General features: G+C 33.9%; 1 protein-coding gene across 1 annotated transcript; it reads right to left on the bottom strand.

Moving 5' to 3' along the window:
- Positions 1-2,294: 2,294 nt before the first annotated feature.
- On the bottom strand, positions 2,295-9,450 carry LOC130673232 (uncharacterized). The gene is made up of 2 exons (XM_057478189.1): positions 9,159-9,450; positions 2,295-3,255 (listed from the first exon to the last, which is right to left on the bottom strand). Exon 2 carries the CDS (start codon positions 3,252-3,254, stop codon positions 2,475-2,477), a length of 780 nt encoding a protein of 259 aa, XP_057334172.1. The 5' UTR covers position 3,255; positions 9,159-9,450; the 3' UTR covers positions 2,295-2,474.
- Between the last annotated feature and the right edge of the window lie 14,938 nt (positions 9,451-24,388).

Raw genomic sequence — 24,388 nt, 5'->3', positions numbered from 1 at the left:
CCTTATTTTCAATTAAACTTTGAGGCCGATCGAAAATTTGTTAAAGAATTTAAAAGATAAAATAGTCACTTAAAAACTTCCTACCTTTGCTGTGATAGTTCTCGTTGATTATTTTTCACCTTTTGAAGACTCCTTTGTAGTAGGCCATTAGACTCCTGAGATGTATTCCTTGGACTAGTTGACAATTTCTCTTTCTCTCGTGCAAGCGATGAACAAGCGAGGAAGGATGATCAATATTGACTAACTTATTTTTAATTAATGAAGCACAAAAACGGTCTTTTACTTATATTTTCCTTTTATTTAACTATTAAACTTTAATCCTTTACAAACCAAAAATACCTTTATTTTTCTTTGTAGAAATTAGAGATGATACTCTTTAAAGGCTTTTATTTTTATGCATAAACATTTGTTACACTTTAATATACACTGATATTTTCTTACTCTTTATTAGGTTGATTTTGTGTTTTAATGGAACAAACTTCCTTTAATTTTCCCGAAGGAATTAGAGATGATACTCTTTAAAGGTTATTTCTCTTATTTTTAAGCATGTATTCACTTTTAGTTACGATATTTGTTTTTCAATTTTTAATGCACTGAACAGTGCTATTAACACTTAATTACTGACTCACAACCGATAACACTTTTTATATATTAAACTTTTCTTTTCTTTATAAAATTTTCTTTGCGATGCGATTTTATTTTGCTCTCTTGGAGCGGTATATTTTATATATATATATATATATATATATATATATATATTTCTTTATTTCACTGCTATAACTCTTCTTGACTTTTTACTTTTGTATATTTCTTATAAATATATAGTATATATATTTATTTTTAATGGTTTGCGAATTTTACTTCCTGAATAAAATTATACGCGGTTTGTTTTTTTTTTTCGAAAGATACTATGTACCAAATTGCGACTCTTTTCTGAAAACTTTGAATTCAGTGTAACGCTGGGGTACGTTATCCTGCACTTACTGGTGGAAGGGTGCAGTTCGTGGGTCAAAGTTTGCCCCGCTAGCTCTTTATGAAACTCTGACTTTTGTTATTTAAGTTAGTTCTTAATTAACTTACCCGAACTAGCCTTACAATTCTAAACTAATACTAGTACTTAGCCTAAAATTGTGTTCGGAGATGGAATGTGTCCTTGATGTCCTTGGACTGGCGTTGGTTGATCCTCGGAAATCTCCTCCTTGGACCTTGGTACTGATTCCCGATGTATGGACTGAGAAGACCCTTAATTGTCTAATGTGGACTTAGGGAAAGCACAGGTGAATTCACTCAACACTGGTTTCAGGTATTAGTTTAATTATTTATTGAACTAATAATAAACTAATTGCCACGTCGTACACACACACACTGGTTACCAATACAGTTACTGTACTTAACACGTACAGGGCTTTCTACCAATTTATTCAAATAATCGCCTTCGGTATAGCAACAAATCTGAGCTATTAATTATTACAAACAAATATGATGTAATAACTACAGGATAATTTATTGAACTAATTATCGCGGACACTTGACGAATTACCAACAAATATGAGTTAAGAATAAATTGATAAGCAGTAAATGACGATCGGCGAACAGGTCATTTACTACACGACAATTAGCAATAAATATGAACCACTTGTCTATTCAAAGCTAACGACGAAAAAGCGTCGATCGCATGTTAACGCGCTCTTTTATAGACAGAACTGTCGCACTAGTCATGTGACAGTTCTGTCTCGATGACAAACGGAGGCGTACGATGCCAACATCGTAACACCACCCTCCTTAACTTTAACCCGGGTATTGTCTATGATAAACTGACAATTTACTGGTTAAAGTTAATCGAAAGTATTTTACGCCGACAGTAACTTTTCATCCATCCATACAACATTATTTTCATTCATACTGTGGCAAGAGATACTGGTCTTACAATAACTCTGACGAGTACCTCTTTAATATCAAAATATAATTATCATTATTTAATAAACATTTATAAACTTTAAGCAAAATATAAGCACTGTTGTACATTTTCTTTGATTATTATAAATATTATCACATGTAATCAGTACTGGACTCATCAATGTCCTTTTCTATTCACTACTTTGGTGCGTAGAAACAAAAACAAAAAATAAATAATAAAGAATACAAAAAAACTGAACACAATACTACTGTGCTAATACTGGTATGTTCTTTTGGAACAACAAATAAATAATAAATAATAAATCGGCACGATTTACATGCATTAATAAATCTGAGCAATTTTTCTGTAAGTAATTACTCTAGTCATAAATAAATATTTCAAATGTACTATGTGATTGACAAAAATAAAAATAAAAAACCAAAAAATAATAATGAACTAAAAACCGGTTTATAATATAAATACTATTGTCTTTGTATAATACTGGTTTCTTGAGCAATCTTGATAACACTGTCACTTATCACATGTACTTCAGGTCATGTCCGGGAAATGTCGTTGATTACGGTGGCAAGATTTGGAATGCCCCTCTTGCTGCTTGTGACATCTGGACTCTCGTTCGGCATGTCTGGCACGAATCGTTCATGAAAGGATCTTGTGTGGAACAGTGACGACAGTAGCCTCTCATCTTCCTGTACCCATCTGTATTCCAATGCTGGTAGGGGCACGTGTTATTGGTGTGCCCTAATCTTCGACAATTAGTGCAGTAGCACTCACCTCTAAGTTCGTTCTGGCACTGATCATGAGTGTGCCCTTTCTCTTTGCATTTGAGGCAGCCGGGTTCTGGTACGGGAGCCAATCTTGTCTCGATGGTCTGCGTAGCAATAGTCCTAGTGGACTTTGGTGACATTGACTCCGTGATTTTCTTGACTATCTCTCGCCATTCAGTTTGCGAGAGCATGTGACTTAAGTTGGAGTCTACCATCTTTAAATCTCTTCCAATCATCATTTGGCATTTTACAGTCATCGATGGGATTGGAAGTTCTGGTGTCTGCACCGCTGTAATCACTGGTGTCTCAGGCACGACTAGCACTGAGTTTTTCTCGTGATAAACTAATACATTAGTCAGTCGTCGGTGAAAGCCGGCCGCTAGTGTAATTCCGGTCGTTACTGGGATATCAAAGTTGAGATACGCTGCTGGTGTGGCAAATACGGGATTGGCCCAGTAGGAATTCCGATCCCCAACTCTACCGTGGTATCTACAGGTCCTCAGTAGTTGTTGATCTGCTTTCTTTTCTTTTGTCGTCTCTTTGCTGTACAAGAATTTCCCAAGTTCTGCCATCCTGTGAAAGAACTATCATTAGACTGTGCAATGTACTAGTATTAGCTTATTTTAGAGATTACAATTTTATTTCAATAAAACCTAACCGACTCATTGTTCGACTTTAGGTACTTTACGGTTTGATCTGCGCGGTATTTTCAGATCATGAATACTAAATTTACCAATAATATTATTATCTTTATCACAGACATTTACTAAACTGTTCGAATAAAAACTGTGTACATATAATGGCCCTTTACGAGGAGGCGCAAGCTTACCTGCGAATCCATCAACCTTTTTACTCAATTGTTTATTTTTAATAAATACCTCGGCACCGATAACTATATTAATGTTAGGATCTGGTACCTTCTCGTCTTGTCTGTTTTGAGCTTTGATCATAAAAGACTCGATGTAATGCCTTAGCTCATCGATTAAAGATAATACCGTAGTTCTATGGTCCGGGTTGTTTAATTCTGTCAAAACTTTTCCCCCGCGGTGAAGGTCTAAATACCGGGGATCACGGCCGAAGTTCAAGTAAGCTGGGCTTACTGTCAGCGAGCTGTGAACAGAAGTATTATAAGCATAAACAAGTTCTGGGAGATTTTGGTCCCATCTGGAATGTTTATCTGTAAGAAAAGTTCGAATTAAAGATTTTAAATTTCTGTTTATTCGTTCCACAGGGTTAGACTGTGGATGATATGCTGGTGTTAATTCGTGTACTATATTATTGGTCTGTAAATATTCAGAAACAACCCTATTGACAAACTCAGTTCCGTTGTCAGTTACAACTACTCGCGGGTAGCCCCAACGATTAAATACTGAGCGTAAAAAGAATATGATTTTACTACCGGTTGGTTCTGATATTGGCTGGACTTCCAGATACCTTGAATACATATCGCATAACACGATCAGATGTGTCTTTTGATGTTGCGACTTGGGCAGTGGTCCCACTGTATCAACTGATACACTTTCCCATAGCTCGGTGATTGGTCTGTGCCCTGGTATCACCTGTGGTGGATTAGTATCTGGTTTTTGTAATTTACAAACAGTACACTGGCTTACGTATTTGGTTACGTCGAAGTACATATTAGGCCAATAGTGATGACTGGCCACGTGGTGATACGTCTTGGTTATTCCGCCATGTCCGGATACTGTTTCGTCATGCGCCTTGCTGATAACTGACTTGCGCTGTTCTGGTTTGACAACTAGTTTCCAATGCTCCGGCGCATCGTCGAATAACTGCGTGGGATGCCGCGGTCGATAATAATATAGGTCATTATCGAGGAATTTCCATTGAGGAAAGCGTGTTGGAGTAGCCTTGACCTCGTTAACTTTTCTGTCGTACCACTGTTGTACTATGTCTTTTACTCGAGTGACCCTCTCAGCCTCGGGTTCAATACCCTCGTAAGCTCGGGAGAGAGCGTCAGCCGCTTCGTTGCTAATGCCTGGTCTGTGAACTATTGTTATTGTCCACAGAGAATATTCTGCTACCCACCTTGCTAATCGTCCGCTCGGATTCTTGACGTTCTGAAGCCATTTCAGACTTGCATGATCGGTGACAACTGTCACTGGATATTCTTCATAAAAACCTCTCAGTTTTTGATACGACCAAATGACTGCCAAGCACTCCTTTTCTGTCGTGGTGTAATTTCGCTCATGCTTGTTCAAGGATCGACTGATAGCAGTTATGTGATATTCTCGGTCTTGGCCCTTTTGTGTTAATACGGCCCCAATACCGGTATCACAGGCATCTGTGTAAAGTATGAAGGGTAAATTATAATCTAGTACCGTTAATGCTGGTGCCTCCAAGAGTAACTTCTTCATGTCAATGAAGGCCTGCTGTTGTTCAGGACCCCATACCCATACTGATTTCTCACTGGTAATAGATGTGAGTGGATCTTGGATTTTTGCAACCATTTTCATATGTCGGCGATACCAATTTACCATTCCCAAGAACCGTCTCAGCTGTTTCTTATTTACTGGTTCTGGGTAGTCTGTTATGGCGCTCAGCTTGCTGGGATCTGGGTGTAGTTCATTACCTTTAATAATGAATCCCAAATATTTCATTTCTGCAACACAGAAACAACATTTTTTTCTTTTAATTAATAGTCCTACCTCTCTGAAGACTTTGAACAATATCCCCAGGACTTGTAGATGAATTTCAAATGTTGGTGTTGCTACTACCCAATCGTCCATATATGGATGGATAAAATTAATCCAATGAGCTGGTAGTTCAAGCTGGCGTAATGTTTGCTTCATTGTTTGAATTATCAGATCCATATTACGTTGAAATGTTCCTGGTGCAGTTGACAAACCAAAAGGCATTCTTACAAACTCGAATGACCCCATTCCTTCGACAGCAAACGCCGTGTATTTACGGTGCTCTGGTTTTATCTGAATCTGATAATAGGCATTTGTACAGTCAATGACACTTCTATATGCACCTTCTCTGATGACTTCCAATGATGTATCGATGCGTCTCATTGGATAATTGACCATTTTCATTATTTTATTTAGCGGTCGATAGTCGATGCACATTCTCCATGTCTTGATGTCGTCCGCGCTTTGCCCTGGTAGTAACTTTTTCTTTACCATCACCGGTTGGAAGCTCCATTCACTAGTACTTGCCTGGATAATTTTCTGGTCAAGTAACTGCTCAATAATTTTGTGTAACGCTTCTGTTACCTTCAGTGACCTTCTGTATGGCTTTACGCGTATAGGTGTGTAGTTATTTAATTCAATTTCATACTCGACTCCTTTCAGAGTACCGAGCTCAGCTTTATCCATTAATACAAATTCCTGGTCTAGAAATTTAATTAATTTTTCTTGTTCGTCTACGTTCAAGTGGATTAATCTGATTTTGTTACCTGGTTGTACTGGTTCACAAACTTTTGGATGATCATCATGTTTCCATGTCCACGTCATGTTATCGGCACGTAATTGTATCCCATTATCCATCATGAATCTCATCCCTAGGATGATGTCATCGGGCATCCGGTCGAGTACTTCAAACCATGCGTGTACCTCGGTTTCTTCAATCTCGAACGTAACAAATATTCTCCGAAGACTTTGTATAGCTGAATTATCTGCTAAAATAAATGAATTTTTAGCAGTATTGAATTTTATTTTTATTATATTATCCTGGATTTTACTGGCAATATCCTGTGTCATGAAATTTCTACCGGCACCTGAGTCGAACAATGCTGTACATTTTATTTTATTTATTTTTACTAAGCACGTGAAATGTTTACTTACGCTTAGTTGTACGCTTTGCTTCACGTTTGCTCCCTCAGATACTGTAATGAGTTGTTTAATCGCTGGTTTAGGTACTGCAGGTGTTTTGTCCTTTGTAGGAGACGGCACGTAGTAGTCTGCGCCGCAGCATTTAGCTATACAGTTACCCATCACGACACTATTCTGGACACTACTATTAATTTTATAATTATTGTTTATATCAGACCTGTTTTTATTTACTTCACCGTTGTCACTTTGATCTGATTCGGCCGTTGACTGACGGTCGTCTGATACTCCATCACTTTCTGTTTCCATGGGGTGGTGAGATGGGTGGCCTCCCCCCTCCTGCTCCGAAGCGCAGTCTGCTAACGTTGTCGCGAGTACGGGACACTGCGTATATCGCACTCGCTCAGTTAGTTTTTTCTACAGCTACACTGTTTAGCTGTTGCTCCCACGGTGAAACATCGCACACAAACATCGACTCTATCCTCTTCGCAATCCCTGGTTTTATGTCCGCCTTTCATTCCACAATTCAAGCACGTGTAGGTGCCTCCTACAGATTTACTCGTGCCTCTTGAAGTGTTGGACCCAGATCTGTTGTTGCGATCTCGTGATCTTGATCTTTCTCTGTCATTGTGCTGGTTTTTCCTGTTAAAGATGACATTAATTTTTTTATCGTCATCTTTATTGTGATTTATCGATTTAATTTTATTTACAGCAGTTCTCCCGCTTTTTCTTTTTACTCTGCATATAGTTGTTTCTTCTTCTTCAGAACTTGACTCCGTAGATTCATTCACTGAATCTCTTGTTGTTTGTAGCCTACGTACTGGTATTTTTCTGGCTTCTTTCACTCTCCGGATGTCCGCTACTCTGCTTTCTGCGATTGATATTAATTCAGCAAATTGTTTATACGTCGTTGCCTTTTGCATAGAATTCAATTCTCTCTGAATTTCTATGGTCAGCTTTGGTTTTATTATTTCCAGTTGTTTTGCTGTTGTCATTGGATCTTCTAGCTCAGCGAATTTGCTTCTCATGTGTCTCACAAATTCCTGTGTATTTTCATTTTTCCTTTGGTATATGCTGAATATTTCCTGAAGTACTTCCGTGTCTAGAGTTGTTTTACAAAATGCCACATTAAATGATTTTTTGACATCTTCCCAGTTTGTCCATGTGTTAACGTTCTGTTTAAACCATTCTTTCTCACTGGCTATTGCTATTTTTAATAAGTCAATTCTTTCTTCGAACTCCATTTCTTGTTCGATGCAGGTCTCAGTAAATGCTTGTAACCATTGTTTAGGCTGTGAATCTGCTGTATATTTCAAGTTGTTACTTCTAATCAATATTTCCATTGATTTTATTTTGTCTGCACGTTTCTTCATGTTGTCTTCACGCGTGTTATACGTAGTATTCATTGTATTGAATCCCTGGTGACCTTGATATTGGGTTCTCTGGTCTGGTATGTGTGTATACTGTACATTTGGTCCGTTGTGCGCATACATTTGAGGTTGCGTGTACTGCACTGAATATTTGTTGTAATTATTCATGGGCACGTTTCTTTTCTCACGTGATCCCATCTCTTGTTGCGTTTTCTGGTATATTTGGGTTGAGTTTTGAATTCCCTCCAGATCTTCGGTGTTGTCCCATAGCTGTACATCCTTCACTATATAATTTATTATGGAATTTTCCCAATATCCAACATCTCCTTTCTTTATACCTAGTTCTCGTTCTAGTTGTTCTACGTGCTTGCGGCTGGTAATTTTTGGCATAGATTCAATTATTTCTATACGAGCTGTCAGGTTTTTTTCTGTTTTTACTCTTTGTTTTGTCCAGTTGATCATGTCAGCCATCATCTTGCACCAGATTGCGTTGTGTATTTGCAATTCTTCTACTTGTTTTATATTTGACATGAATATGTTCCTTTTAATTTTGTCTAGACTCCATACTCTCTCCTCTTTTGTTAGAGTTGTTACGTTTAGATTTTGTTGTGCTGTTCCTGGTACTGCGTGGATTATAACTTCCTCGCTGTCTACTTCTTCGTCATCTTCAGGCGATTTGTTGAAGTTGTACTGGTCTGCTGACATCCATTCACCATGTTTTTTAAATATCAAAGGTTTTGTTAATATTCTGTCTTCTCTAATTACTGGTATCTTTTTTTGTTTGTTTACTTCTTGTGATTCTGACATCTGTTCTATTTGATCGAAGTTGTCCGTCCCATTCGGTATTTGATTCTGGTTGTCAAGCTGTACTGTCGTGTTTAGGTGCTGTTGAATTGTTTCTTTCACCTCCTTTTTTATTTCGGCCATCGATTGGTTCACCATCGATCGCATTTCTGCTTGAAGTTCTTTTGTATATTTTCTTGTCTTAACCATTTTGCAAAAAATAAACAGAAATTTAAATTCCGACTCGAAATAAAAAATAAAACGAAAAAAAATAAACACGAAAATTAGTTGATTAATAAATAAAGTGTTTGCAACGTATTCCCGTTGCGTGCTGACCAAAATCTCCGTTGATATAAACCTGTTGACTTACAATAATTCTGTATTATTATTCACGATCACGTATGTGGATTAAAAAATATTTTATATGCAAAAAGTATAAAAATTTTAACTACTGGTACAATATAAATTTTAATTTATATTTTTCTATTTATTTTACTGTTAAATTTTAAATAAAAATACTTAAAATCAATACCTTTTAGTATGCGAGCACGTGGATAACCTGGATTTTATATCTCGTAATATATTTTATTTTACGTCTCTGTATACGTTTATTACTCGTATTAAATGTATTTTATTACTTTATAATATATTAAGTTTCTATTGATAACTTTTTTTAATAAACTGTCTCTATTTTATTTATTTACTGAAGAATAAAAAAAGATTTTACTTTGAACTGGTTGTGACTTGTGATGCGTAATAAAATATCTGTCAACAACTTTTTATACGTTACTTTGTCTAATAAATACGGTTATTTATTACCCTGGTAGATGGCGGTAAATCAATGAATTGATCACTGAGTTTCTACTATACCGACTGTAAGGTTGATGAATTCCTAGGCGATCTTCTGAAACAGATAATTAGGATTTAAAATTTTCCCGCGTTTGCGGATTATCGCCTAATTCGTTTTGTGTTGATATTCTTGTGTTACAATAATAAGTTAATCGTAACAATGAGTCAACCTGGCTGTTCGGGTATTTGTCTCGTATTTATTTTCTTGTTTTTCAGTCGAGTTTTATTTTTACTTTATTTAGTAAAGTCTTAAGTCTTTATTTCCTGTTACTAAGAGAATTTTTATTTACACAGCTGCTATTGTTCTGTGTTTTTGTATTAAGATTTTAATCTTTATTCAATTTCTTTTGTAACTTATTTTACTTTTTAAATTTACTGGTTTTATTTGTATAAAGACTTAATTTTTTTCTATATCCGGTATACTATTTGTTTCACTTAACAAATATTTTTCTCTATTTTATACTTAAACTTAATCTTATTATTAAGTAAATTACAAAATTACTTATAATTAATTTACAATGTTAAACACTGCACTGTTCACTTCACTTAACAATATTATACTTAAATCTATTTCCGGTTTATATTAATTCCAACAGAATTTATTTCTTTTCTATTTGAAAAATTTAACTTAAATTATTTTATAATGATAATACCGGAAGCGTGTTTTTATCACCTTTTTCTTTATTTGTCCCCGGGCGAAAAGAAATTTCTAGAAAAATTTAATCCCGGGTAATTTTTCTTTTGATTCTCTAATTTTTAGAGATAATTTTAAACAAAATTGTAATTTTTACCGAAAAATTAACTAAAAATCTGGTTTTTTTTTTTTTGAACAAAAAAAATTAAGCAAAAAAGATAAACTAAAAATGGAAAAAGGTTATATTTTTAGAGCGAAAAATATAGAAAAACTGGTAGTGTGCGTTTTCTTCCTGATAAAACGCCTAAGAAGTCAAGGCTTTAGGAATTTTCGGGAACAATTTCTCGAATTGAACCTGCTTGATACTCGACAATTCTTTGTCCGGTGTTCTTACTCTTTTTTCGTGGACTCTACTCGAAAATTACTGATTTTATGTCCAAAAGATTTAACTATACAGTGATTAATTGAATTTATATAATTAAATGATGTTAATTTTTACTCAATCAAATTGACTAAACCCGACGGCGTTATTGCTTACGGCAAAGTAAATCAGGCTTAATTACTGATTGAATAATTGGCTTAATTAGTTTTCTACTAACTAAAACCCGTTGGGCGCCAGTTGTAACGCTGGGGTACGTTATCCTGCACTTACTGGTGGAAGGGTGCAGTTCGTGGGTCAAAGTTTGCCCCGCTAGCTCTTTATGAAACTCTGACTTTTGTTATTTGAGTTAGTTCTTAATTAACTTACCCGAACTAGCCTTACAATTCTAAACTAATACTAGTACTTAGCCTAAAATTGTGTTCGGAGATGGAATGTGTCCTTGATGTCCTTGGACTGGCGTTGGTTGATCCTCGGAAATCTCCTCCTTGGACCTTGGTACTGATTCCCGATGTATGGACTGAGAAGACCCTTAATTGTCTAATGTGGACTTAGGGAAAGCACAGGTGAATTCACTCAACACTGGTTTCAGGTATTAGTTTAATTATTTATTGAACTAATAATAAACTAATTGCCACGTCGTACACACACACACTGGTTACCAATACAGTTACTGTACTTAACACGTACAGGGCTTTCTACCAATTTATTCAAATAATCGCCTTCGGTATAGCAACAAATCTGAGCTATTAATTATTACAAACAAATATGATGTAATAACTACAGGATAATTTATTGAACTAATTATCGCGGACACTTGACGAATTACCAACAAATATGAGTTAAGAATAAATTGATAAGCAGTAAATGACGATCGGCGAACAGGTCATTTACTACACGACAATTAGCAATAAATATGAACCACTTGTCTATTCAAAGCTAACGACGAAAAAGCGTCGATCGCATGTTAACGCGCTCTTTTATAGACAGAACTGTCGCACTAGTCATGTGACAGTTCTGTCCCGATGACAAACGGAGGCGTACGATGCCAACATCGTAACATCAGGTAGTGACCGGAAAGCAAGCCTTTGCTCGGTAGAGTGATTGCTTTGTTTTGTATATTTGTTATAAATATATAGTATATATATTTATTTAATTGGTTTTGATAATTTTATTTCCCGAATAAAATTATTTGAGAGATTTGAAAAGATACTATGTACCAAATTGCGACTCTTCGCTGAAACTAATCAACTGATAACTGAAAAGCAACCCGGTGCTCGGTAGAGTGATTTGCTCTTGAAAAATTTTTTAGATGCAACCATGGGGGTCCGAGTTTGGAAAAGAGGGGGTTTTCTGGTGAGGTGCATTATATAAGATGTCCCGCTGACGCAAATCAATTTAAGTCAATGCTAGTTGTGAGTGTTACCACGCATTAGAATAATTGTTGTAAAAAGTAAGTGGGGAACTTAAGAAGGATAAGGGAATGAAAGACAGAAGAAAGAAATCTGGTATGACGTTCTGTATCGCTCAATTGAACCCATCCTGGTTTCTCTTATGAAAAAATGGAATATTTATTCCCTAGGAGTGTTCAACATGAGTTTGAAAAAGTTTGCGAAGTCGGAAATAACAACTCAAAATCCGAGATATTGAATATACGAAATGTATTCGAAAAATGTTCGAAATTTGTTCGAAAAATTTCTTTAGTTCGCGAGAAAAATAAACAGAAAATCCAAGACATCCTATACACGAAATGTGTTAAAAAAACATTCGAAATTTGTTCGAAAAGTTTCCTTAGTATTTTGTGAAAAAAATAGACTTAAAATCCAAATAATTTCATATACGAAATGTGTTCGATAAATGTCCGAAAAGTTCCCTTACTATTTTGAGAAAAAATCGACTCAAAATCCAAAAAATTTCATATACGAAATGTGTTTGAAAATTGTTCGGATATTATTTAAAAATTGTTTCAAGTTTGCTTGAATTTTTAACTTCTCGCTAAGAAAATTGCAAATTTTCAAAAAAGGGAAGTTATTGGTTTCGTTCCGATTTTTGAAAATCGAGTTTTCATCAGATGTCGACGTTTTGAGATCCTAGGAAACTATTCTGACTATTCCCGGGTGGACGTCCGTGTGTGTGTGTGTGTGAACTTTTTTTTGTCCGACGATATCTTTGGAACGGATGAACCGATTTGAATGTACTTGGTGGCAATCGAAAGAGCTCACCAGAACTTAGTCTTGATTGGATTTTGGGGTAAATCGGTCATGTAGTTTACAAGTTATTCAAATAATAAGAATCAAAAATTTTTTTTTTATTTTAGTTTTTTATTGATTTCTCAGAAACGACTCATACGATCAACTTCAAAATCTAATCAGCTCTAGAACTCAATAAAACACGTCGATTGCCGCCTCAATCATCAAAATCAGATAATTTCTTCGAGAGTTATCGCGGGAGAAAGAAATGGTAAAAAACAGCTTTTTGCGAATATCTTCGGAACAACTGAACCAAACAATTTCAAAATTTCATCAGCTCTAGAACTCAATAAAATACGCCGATTGCCGCCGCAACCATCAAAATCGGTCAATTCATTCCTGAGATATCGTGGGAGAAAGAAATGCTAAAATCGGTTTTTTTTCAAACAATGGCATACTAAAGTATTTTCGAGCTCGAAGAGCTGGAAAATGTATCCACAACAATGTTTTCGAGATCGAGGAGCTCGAAAACAGCGGGAAGTCTTGGGGCTGGCCCGCAGGGTTTACCGATAGACAGATTTTTTTTTAAGATTTTCACGCAAAACTTTTAAAATCTCAGAATTCATAAATTATAAATATTTTTTTACTTATCTAGAATAAAAGAATCAAAAAATTTGGAAACCTTAGTCAAAAAAAAAAAAAAAATACAAAATATTTTTTGTAAAAAATTTTCGCAACGAAAAAAATCAAATCATTGAATGTTCGAAAAATATGCAAAATCGTGTCACGTTTCGATGTTCGAGCTTCGAACATTTTTCGTATATTTTTCGAACATTTTTTTTTTACACGATTACAAGATTATCACTGTATCACGTTTTGAAATTTACAATATTTCATGCTTCTTCAATCTTTTTTTAAACATTATTTGCTACATTGGTTCGTAAATAAGCCTCAGAAAGTACGTATATTATATCATCATTACGTAATTTGATATAAAGTAACCTCAGTTTGAACGATTAAAAAAGTGTTTAAAAACAATTCAAAAAAGATCCATACAAAATTTGCTTGTTAAGAATATTACTTTTTAGTATAAGTCGATAAACAATGAGTTTTTTGAGAACACTCAGGAGGTATTTACAAATAAGTCATAATAAGTACGTCAATCATCTTTATACGGCGGTTTCATTCCTTGTTGGTAAGTAAAAAATAACTTCGTCTAGAACGTTAAAATGAAATTATTAATATTTATTACGCGTATAAAATAAAAATGTCGAAAAATGGTTAAATAAACTTTGTCTATTTTAAACTTCATAAAGTGAGACATCGACTGACGTTTCCGAACGTTTTTTGAACTTTTAAAAATTCAAGACAATAATCATTGATCAAGTTACTAACATACATTTGGAGATATAATAAGAAATAGTGGAAAATAGTTTTTTTTGTGATTGTATTCCACGCGGAAGAAGAAACAGATTAAGTTTAGCACTTGTAATTGAGATTTAAATAAAGCTTATGATAAATTTTCAAATAACGTAAATTTATAGTATAAAGTGTTACATTCTGGCTTATCTATTAATCCGACAGAATATTTTTAATTTAACCAGGTTGACGTCGTTAGGGTGTCGATAGACCCCAGGTGCGTCAGCTGTTGACCTTATTTTATTTTATGCAAAAAAGTTTATTGACTTACCATGGTGGGGATTATGGGCCCCATAAGTCGGCCTAAATAATCCCTTGATACGTCCTCTGGGTGCGAACGAGACGAGCTTTGAAGACTCGGTTCCTTCGTAGAGGAAAGTAATCCCAATTGGTCGATCAACCACCAGAGCTCGAAGGCTCAACAACACACGAGCTTGGAAGCTCAACAACACACGAGCTTGAAAGCTCAACAACACATGAGCTCGAAAGCTCAACAAAAACTTCCTCCGACTTAATTCTCGGACGACCTTCGGTGAGGTCCGCGATAACACCTTGAATCCCGCGACCGAGCTGTACCGCACATCCTGACCTCCTGCGTCATCGGCCTCGAAGCATGAATTTCGGATTCGAAAAGGAAACGTTCAGGCTGCCGGGATCGGTGCCCGGAACAGGTGAGAGTATTGGGCTGCCGGTAGCGGCGCCCAATACGAGGTATGTGATTTTTGGGCTGCCCGTAGCGGCGCCCAAAGTTTAAATAAGGAGGTTTGTGTAGAGTTCTTGGCTCTACTAGATCTTGTGATCGACTGCCTTGTAAGCGACTGACTTTCAATCGACTGACTTGATTCTGTCACTCCTTGGTATTATACATTTTCAAAAATGTTAACGTTGCATCTCAGGTTTCCTATGAGAGAATCGTCGTGGCCCGGGTCTCATGCATCGTCATCTATTTAGACTATCCGCGAGCCACGGCGACTCTCTTATCGCAAGAGATTTCCATTACATTGTTGGCGGTGAATAAAAATAATATCGCCAACAAAGTAACGATTTATTAATTTATTAATTAATTATGATTATAAGAAGTATCGAACCGTTTATTCGCCCACTGCGGCGAATAAATAATTCGAGACTTCAAAAAAAAAATTTCTAAAAATTTTTATTTAAATTTAATTGAAGCCAGAACGTAACAAAAGTTAATTTTATTTTTCCGTCTCATATATAGAAGTTCGGGAATTGTGAACAAAAAGTTTATTATGGTGTCACGTTTTTAAATTACAAATAGTCAACACTTTTTTAACCTTATGTTAACAATATATTTTACACTGGTTCGTAAACAAATCGTAAAACGTTCTCCTGAGGTGACCATAGTTATTCCGTAATTTAATCAAAAGTAATCCGTAACTTAACAAAAAGTTAGCTTCTTTATAGCGACTGATAAAGCGTTCGAAAATAGTTCTCAAATAATCCGTAAAAGGTTCGCAAATTGCAAACATTACCTTTTAGTGAGTCAATAAACCATGAACTTTTCGAAAACACTCTCAGTCGGTATTTTCAAATAGGTCATACTTATTTCATCAAGCGTATTTATATGGTGGTTATCATAACTTGTTGGTAAGTAAAAATTAACGTTTCTTATAACTCTAAAATAAAATACTCGACAATAGTTCGCAAATCAGTCACAAATAGTTTGCTCATAATTTGTGAAATAATTCTATATTACAAATCGAAATGATTGAGTGAAAAATGTACTCTTTGTAAACGGTTGAAAAAACATTAGAAAACAGGTCGAAAATAATTCATTTAACTTCCGCTGTTTTTGTTGTACATACATTTATAAGTATATACTCAAAACATGTTCAACAATCGTTAAAACTTGTGAAAATTCATGTTCTCAACGTATTCTTTGAGGCCGAATTTTTTACTTTGAATTTTTAGTGCGTTCAGAAATCGTTCACTTTAAGTTAGGATCTGGCTCAAATTTCGAACTTCGCTCAAGTGAACGTTTTGCCAACCGTTTGTGAACGAAATTTTTTTACACGGGTACACGGGTTAATTGGCCTGGTTAACTAACTGTAACCAACTATAACGTCAATTAACTCTGACTATAACGCGGTGGCAGCAAAGCACGTAAGACAAAAAGCTACTGCACTATTAACTGCGAGCAGAAAAAAAGCATCGGGTATTGGTTGCACGTGCTTATATGGGCGGCAACGCCATATTAAGGCACGTGACAATCACTACCCGAGTTCAAACGGCGGCGTACGATCCCACATCGTAACAATATATATATATATATATATATATATATATATATATATATATATATATATATATATATACTAATGGAAAAAATTAAAGGATCAAAAAAAAATTCTAAATTTTTAGGCGATTTTAAACAGGCTCTAACTTTGAGAGAAATGGTCGTACAAGAAAAGAAAAAAAAGGAAATTGTAGCTCCAAGTATCTACTTTTTTGATTAGAACTTCAAAATTTTCTAGCGTCAGCAGTATTTGAATAATCTTAGAAAAACCAACGACAAAAAAATTTTCAAATTTAAAAAATTTTTTTTTTTAGGTCTCCGGGCGTGGAAAAAATTATTTTTGTTTAACCACTATGAGGATCGGATACCTTCATTATTCAGCTTTAATTTCTTTTTTTATGGACCTTGATACGTCCACTTCTCGCCGAGATATCGGTCTTCAAATGGAAAAGGATCCTTTTGTCTTTGATTATCGATATCTCAGAAACCAATGATTGCACAGAAAGTTAATGGTGGGTTTTAGAAACTTGAATAATTTCCCTTCAATGATTAGCCATTGCTTATATGAAAAAAAAATTTTTTCCTATGGTCACATGAATTTAAAAATGCAACAAAAAAAGGGCTTTTTGTGGTTTTTTGGAAAATCAAGCGCTGAAACGAAAATATTGTGGAAATCGATAATGTTGACTGTGCATTTTACAGTTCAATATGTCCACAAAAACCCTGCAGAAAGCCAGATTAATCCAACTGGCCGTTTTTTTTTTCACGCGATCAAATTTTTGAAAAAATTAAAGGATCACGTTTTTTGCTCTGAAAAGCTCATAATCTTTAACAAGATTAAAACAAACATTTGTCCACAATTTTATTGCAGACAGTGCTTCAATTTCCAAAAGAGAAAAACTTTTTTTTTCGAAACAAAATTTTCAAAAAAAAAAAATTTTTTTTTTAACTAATGACTGAGAGATCAGTAAAATCACGGGATGCAGCAACGTAAACGTGTTAAAAATTATTGGGTGTTGGTTTTGAAAATTACCTACAGTTATTCAAAAAAAAAATTTTTTTGAAAAAATTTTTTTTTTTGAAAATTTTGTTTCGAAAAAAAAGTTTTTTCTTTTTTGGAAATTGAAGCACTGTCTACAATAAAATTATGGACAACGCTCCGAAGAAATGTTTGTTTTCATCTTGTTAAAGATTATGAGCTTTTCAGAGCAAAAAACGTGATCCTTTAATTTTTTTAAAAATTTGATCGCGTGAAACAAAAAAACGGCTGGTTGGATTGATCTGGCTTTCTGCAGGGTTTTTTTGGACATATTGAACTGTAAAATGCACAGTCAACATTATCGATTTCCACAATATTTTCGTTTCAGCGCTTGATTTTCCAAAAAACCACAAAAAGCCCTTTTTTTGTTGCATTTTTAAATTCATGTGACGATAGGAAAAATTTTTTTTTTTCGAATAAGCAATGGCTAATCATTGAAGGGAATTGATTCAAGTTTCTAAAACCCACCATTAGCTTTCTGTGCGATCATTGGTTTCTGAGATATCGATAATCAAAGACAAAAGGATCCTTTTCCATTTGAAGACCGATATCTCGGCGAGAAGTGGACGTATCAAGGTCCATAAAAAAAGAAATTAAAGCTGAATAATGAAGGTATCCGATCCTCATAGTGGTTAAGCGAAAATAATTTTTTCCACGCCCGGAGACCAAAAAAAAAAAAATTTAAAAAATTTGGAAATTTTTTTGTCGTTGGTTTTTCTAAGATTACTCAAATACTGCTGACGCTAAAAAATTTTAAAGTTCTAATCCAAAAAGTAGATACTTGGAGCTACAATTTCCTTTTTTTTCTTTTCTTGTACGACCATTTCTCTCAAAGTTAGAGCCTGTTCAAAATCGCCTAAAAATTTAGAATTTTTTTTTGATCCTTTAATTTTTTCCATTAGCATATATATATATATATATATATATATATATATATATATATATATATATATATATATATATATATATATATATATATATATATATATAATATTTAAAAACTAAAAATTTTCATTTGGAATAACTTATTTTCTAAAATAATATAAAATCATTATTTGAATTATTAATTTAAAGTTACTTACCTGCATTACTTAACTACTATAAATTTTCATTTGAAAGCGTTTTAGACATATTTTAAATAACTTATTTCCTAAAACAATATAAAATCATTCAATATTCTAAAATAATTATATATGTATATATAGCTACAGCATGAAACCAATTTTAAGTATTATATTTAGAATTATAATTCAAAATAACGTACCGTGCTTTATAAAATATATATATGTATATTATTCAAATACTAAAAATTTTCAATTGAAATAACTTATTGTCCAAAATAATATAAAATCATTATTTTAATTATTAATTTAAAGTTACTTACCTGCATTACTTAAATACTATAAATTTTCATTTGGGACGTTTTAGACATATTTTAAATATCTTATTTCTTAAAACAATATAAAATCATTAAATATACTAAAATAATATATTTATATAAGGTTAAGATCTGTTTATTTAAACTTATAATAATAAAATTTTACAAATATGTTTTAATAACACAAATATTATATATAACCAATGTTATGACCGTTTGTATACATAATTTTAGATTTTTCTAGTAAAATTTTAATCCGCAACTTTGGTAATAATGTCCTTAGTGAAAAATAATATTAATTCGAGCACAACTAACTCCATATAATCAGCGGTAAACCAGCCGTGTGTAGCTTCCAAACTACTCTTTATTTTTTCGTTTACAGAGGCATTTTTCAAATTACCAATCACAAATTTACCAAAGATTTCCTCAAATAGCTCGATATCTCCAAAAGTTTGACGTATACGAGGCATTATATCTTTAACAGGTATTATTAACTGGTTCAAACATTTATTACAGGGCTCACATAATTTTTGAAGATGCTTCAAACGATTATTTATTAGATCTTCAAACTCGTAAATATTCTGCACTGTGTTTTGCCGCATTGTCACTTTTCTCACATATTTGGGCATTGCATCAGCCTGTTGATTGGTGACATCCATGATGGTAAATAAATTTGCTTTTCCATAGGTTGACCCCAATGTCGAATATTGAAAAATGTACCCCTCGAGTGATGATGCGTCGTTAGGCAGCTTTCTATATTGAGCGTCAGGCAAATTTAAATTTTTAGCTAGTTTTTTTAACAAAGCCGTAAATTGTTGCCACTTTTCTGACGAACACACTATACCACATGATTTTTCATCAACAATAGCAATACACGGCACAAATTTATACGTTTGAGTATCCAATTTGAGTCCTACAATTATAGATTTGGTACGAGACTCGTTTAATTTATATGAACTGGTCAATAAAAAATCAAATTTCCCCCAAGACTGAAGTGCACGGCTGTCTTGTTGCGAGGTGCTTGGCTCAGCCATTTCGTTAAAAGGTCGTTTTTTAGATAAAGACATTGTAAAAGCAGCGTGATATGTTTTAGTCACAAGCTTCAGGAGAGAACTGTTGTAGATTATAAAAGTTTCAACTTTTAGCACATTTATTACCCCACCACATGTAAATGCAAACTATGCATTTTTAATTTACGCTTCTATATTAGTTTAATAACATACGTAACTTCATGGGATATATGTATGGAGGCTGATAAATAAAATAAATTAATTAATAAATAAAAATATACATTGGTAGTTTTGAATAACTTTCGCCGGATTATCTAAAATTTTCTATGAGGGTATGCATTTTCTATTACGTTTGTGAATACATTAGAAGAGTTCGTGTCAAAATACCCACACTCAAAATTTCTTTTTAACAATAATTTTACAAGGCCTTGAAAATTACATATGCGTAATAATGGAAAAATTGAAATAATACAGCTTTACATAAAAAGGTAGTCATAACAACACGTGAGGCGTAAAACAGCATCATCAGCACAACGTATCCTACTCTTTAGTATAATTCTATTTGCAGCTGTAGGGTATTCAATAATTATTTAGTTTATTACGAGATACCTAGTGTTGCACAACTTACATAGCAATATGAATCCTGATAATTTACGCTATCAGAAACCTTTCATTACGGCCCTTTTAGAATTGGTGCGTTATGTAAAGGACAGATCACTACGCGCGTGGGCAGCCTATACAGAAACAAGACTTGAAAAATGGTGGCAATTGTCGCGGGAATGTTTAATAAGATTATTACGACGTCTTGTGATGTTTTCATCATGTCGTTTATTAGCAAGAGCGTACAAAAGAGGGCTGCTAACTACCAATACAGTCGTTTTACGTACAGTTGTGTCAACAATTCTTCAAACTCAAAAAGCGGACGCTAATTGTTTACAAGATTTGTTGACGGACTACGGTAAGTGTACACACACCTCTTATGATAAATTTAATTTCTTAATTTCTTAATTTACCAAACATGTAAAAATTCTATTTTAGAACGATACAGTCGTGACGAGTTATTGCACTTAGACAATAGCTATAATAGCAATATTGAAACCGATGACGTGAGTTTTTAATTTTTGTGAAATATATTAATTTGGTTAAGTATTTTAATTTGTTTGAATATTCGAATTTGCTTTATATTTTTATCGCATAGGATGTTACGCAAACGGCTGCACCGTGGATTGGTTATCACCCAGGTTGCGAAACGATAAGAATAGATCATTTTACAGGGGTTCAGCGTGAGCGTAATTTGTCTACTAGCTCTGACGATTCGTACGTCTCGTTTCCAATAGATAATGAAGATTCGGACGATCCTGGTAAATTTGATTCTGAAGAGGAAGAATCACTGATGATTGGAAGATCTCAACAATATTATGATAACTGTATTACTGCCGAAGATGAAGAAAAAGAAGAAGCAGAAGAAGAAGAAGAAGAAGAAGAAGATAATCCGCAATTCACATACATTTCTGATGATGACGATGACGGTGATGAGTCAAGACGTTTTATACAACGTAAACTTTTAGGTATTTTACACAACGCTAAACAGCGTACCTTTTATACAGCGTCAGCGGCTTAATAATTATAATAGAATTTGGGATACTTTGCTACCAATTGAAAAGTAAAATAAATTTTGTAACCTGTAAGTTTTAAATATTTAAAAATTATATTTTCAGGTGTACAATCAGGAGGCATAAAACAAGATCAAAAGCAAAAAAGGAACACGCTTTTTTGCCGTCAACATCAACACAGTTTGTCGGTGATGATAAAAATAATAATTATAATAACAATAGTGAAAATGATGAAAACGCAGATGGTTACATTAACGTACAACCCCCAGGTCAAAGATTTGTAGTCAAGCGGCAAATAGTCAAAGAATATGGACAGTTTTAAGCCACAGGTAAAGAGACTACAATCAGAATCCTTCCGCCTACTGCAGAATCTAATCATATGCAATGGGTTGAAGGTGCTTTAAACGATATTCTCACGTATATTGGCAGGGTGCGCGACGTAAACGACATCTGTCGACCGCATTAAATCATTCTCAAAAAGCACAGAGAGAATACGGAAAGTTTTTATAAACAAATAATTAAAATTTTTAAAGATTGCAAAATATATGTGTGATACCACATTTGAAAGGTGGAAAAATATAGAGTAGATTGTACTGAAAAAAATAAGTATAAAAAATTTTAATAAATACAAAATAAATATCATCTTGTACGACATAAGGTTAGCTTGTAATAAAAATAATAACAACAATAATAGTCATAATAACAAATGAGTTAAAATAATTATATTTATAATTTTTTCAAAGTTAAAATTATTAATTTGCATTAAGTAAAGAAATTAAAATGATTTCAATTATTCGTAATTTAGAATTTAAAAACTGAATAATTAAAAATACTTTGTGTTAAAAATTTGTAGTTTAACAAATTCCCCGTAATAATTTTTTGCCAAAGATGAACATCGTAGATGGAAATGTATAAAACTTGCAATTACTATTTCTGTCAGTAGTTTTGCAATTAACTACACAACAACTTTTTGTTCTAATTTTTAACACTGCTTTCATTTAACTATTCACAAGACAAGTGTGATTTAACGCGTATTTCCTCCACTGCAGGTGCTACAATAGATTTGGTTGTCCCCACCCTATACTCCGCACCCTGCTAATAACAGCGCCGTGCAAGCCTTACGATCACGTAGGTTTAACTATTAATTACGAAAGACTCACAGCTGGGGCTATTTGGGCTAAGTTTACAAGAGCAAACAGTATTACAGTGAATGATTTATGGCGTTTATTAAGCAACGTAGCTCAAAGTGCCGGCGGTCTGACTACTGACGATAGACTTATTATCACATCAGCTGTTGTCTCAGGTATTGAGGGTTGCGGGAAAGTAGTTTCGAATCATGAAACAATTTTTAAACGATCAATAATAACTATTAATAACAAGGATAATTTATGTTTGCCGCGTTCGTTAGTTATTGCAACGATGTACATTGAAAGAGGTGAGATTCGTTCGGGTTCTTTACAGCGTAAGTGGAAAAATATAATAGATAACAGAAGAGATACACAACAAAAAGAAGCTCTTAAATTATTACAAGCTAGCGGTGTTGTGATTCCTAGACACGGATGCGGTGTTAATGAAATACTAGCTTTTCAACGTTATTTTACGCGTAAAGGTATAGCTGTAGTTGTGTATGAATTTTTAACATTTGGAAAAGGAGCTCAACCACTTTTTGACGGGCGTTGTATGGTTCAAGAAACGTTTGGGTCGGTTTCTCATTTAATACATTTATTAAATTATCAAGATACTAACCATTGTCAACCTATAACAAATTTAGCGGGTGCTTTAGGTAGTCGTTCATTTTGCGATCAATGTAACAAAGGTTACGAGTCTAGTCGTGAACATAGATGTTCTAAAAAATGTCAGCGTTGTAATACCTCACCTGTATGTAAGTATGTAGCTAAAAAAACGTGTATTTTATGTAATCGCTGGTTTTCGAATAATGAATGTTATAGGAATCATTTAAAATTAGCTTCAGGTAATTTACGTGGAAAAAATAAGGCTCTTACAGTGTGTGATGCTTTGAAATTATGTACGGCATGTTGTAGATACATATATCATAATCTAGAACATAAGTGTAACTTAAATCACTGTCAGATTTATTGCTGCGAGAGACCACTTAATCATTATTGTTTTATGGCCCCTCTTAAACAAAAAGAGCTTCCAAAAGTTTTATTTTTGTTTTATGATTTCGAAACACGTCAAAATAAACATTTAAAAGGTGATAAGTCTACAAAAATACACGTACCTAATTTATGCGTTGTTCAAAAAACATGTCTCTATTGCTGGGCTAGTAAGAGCGTCTCTGAAAATTGCGCTGAATGCGGCCAACGCGAATATATTTTTGAAGAAAAACCTGTCAAAAAATTTATTGATTTGGCTTTAAAAAATAATTCTAAATTCTCAAAAATAATATGCATTGCTCACAACGCTAGTAGTTTCGATGCACAATTCGTTTTAAAATGTATGATTGAGCAAAAGAAAACACGATTACCTGATCTAATATTAAACGGTACAAAAATAATTGTAATGCGCGTAGGTAAAATGGTATTTTTAGATAGTCTTAATTATTTGCATATGCCTTTGAGAGAGCTTCCAAAAGCATTTGGATTTGCTGATGAAGCATCAAAAGGTTATTTTCCGTACTTATTCAACACGCCCTCTAATAAAAATTATATAGGTTTTATACCTAATGTCAAATATTATTCACCCGATACTATGTTCGCTAAAGAACGTGAGCAATTTATGGAATGGTATAATAAAAAAGTACAAGAAGGTTATATTTTTAATTTTCAAAATGAAATTAAATTTTATTGTCAAAATGATGTAACTGTTTTAAGAAGAGCCTGTATGTTATTTCGTGAAATGTTTATAAAATGTGGTAAAGTATGCCCCTTTTCGGAATGTACCACTATAGCATCAGCTTGTTCAAAAATTTACAGGCGCAATTTTCTTAAGCCTGACACGATAGGCATTTTGCCGGCTAGTGGTACTTATCGCT

This window comes from Microplitis mediator, chromosome 8, assembly GCF_029852145.1.
Source record: "Microplitis mediator isolate UGA2020A chromosome 8, iyMicMedi2.1, whole genome shotgun sequence".
NCBI classification, from domain to species: domain Eukaryota; kingdom Metazoa; phylum Arthropoda; class Insecta; order Hymenoptera; family Braconidae; genus Microplitis; species Microplitis mediator.
This window is presented reverse-complemented; position numbering and strand designations above follow the sequence as displayed.

Coding starts and splice junctions, on each gene's coding strand:
- LOC130673232 (XM_057478189.1), bottom strand. CDS start 3,254: ATGGCAGAACTTGGGAAATTCTTGTACAGCAAAGAGACGACAAAAGAA.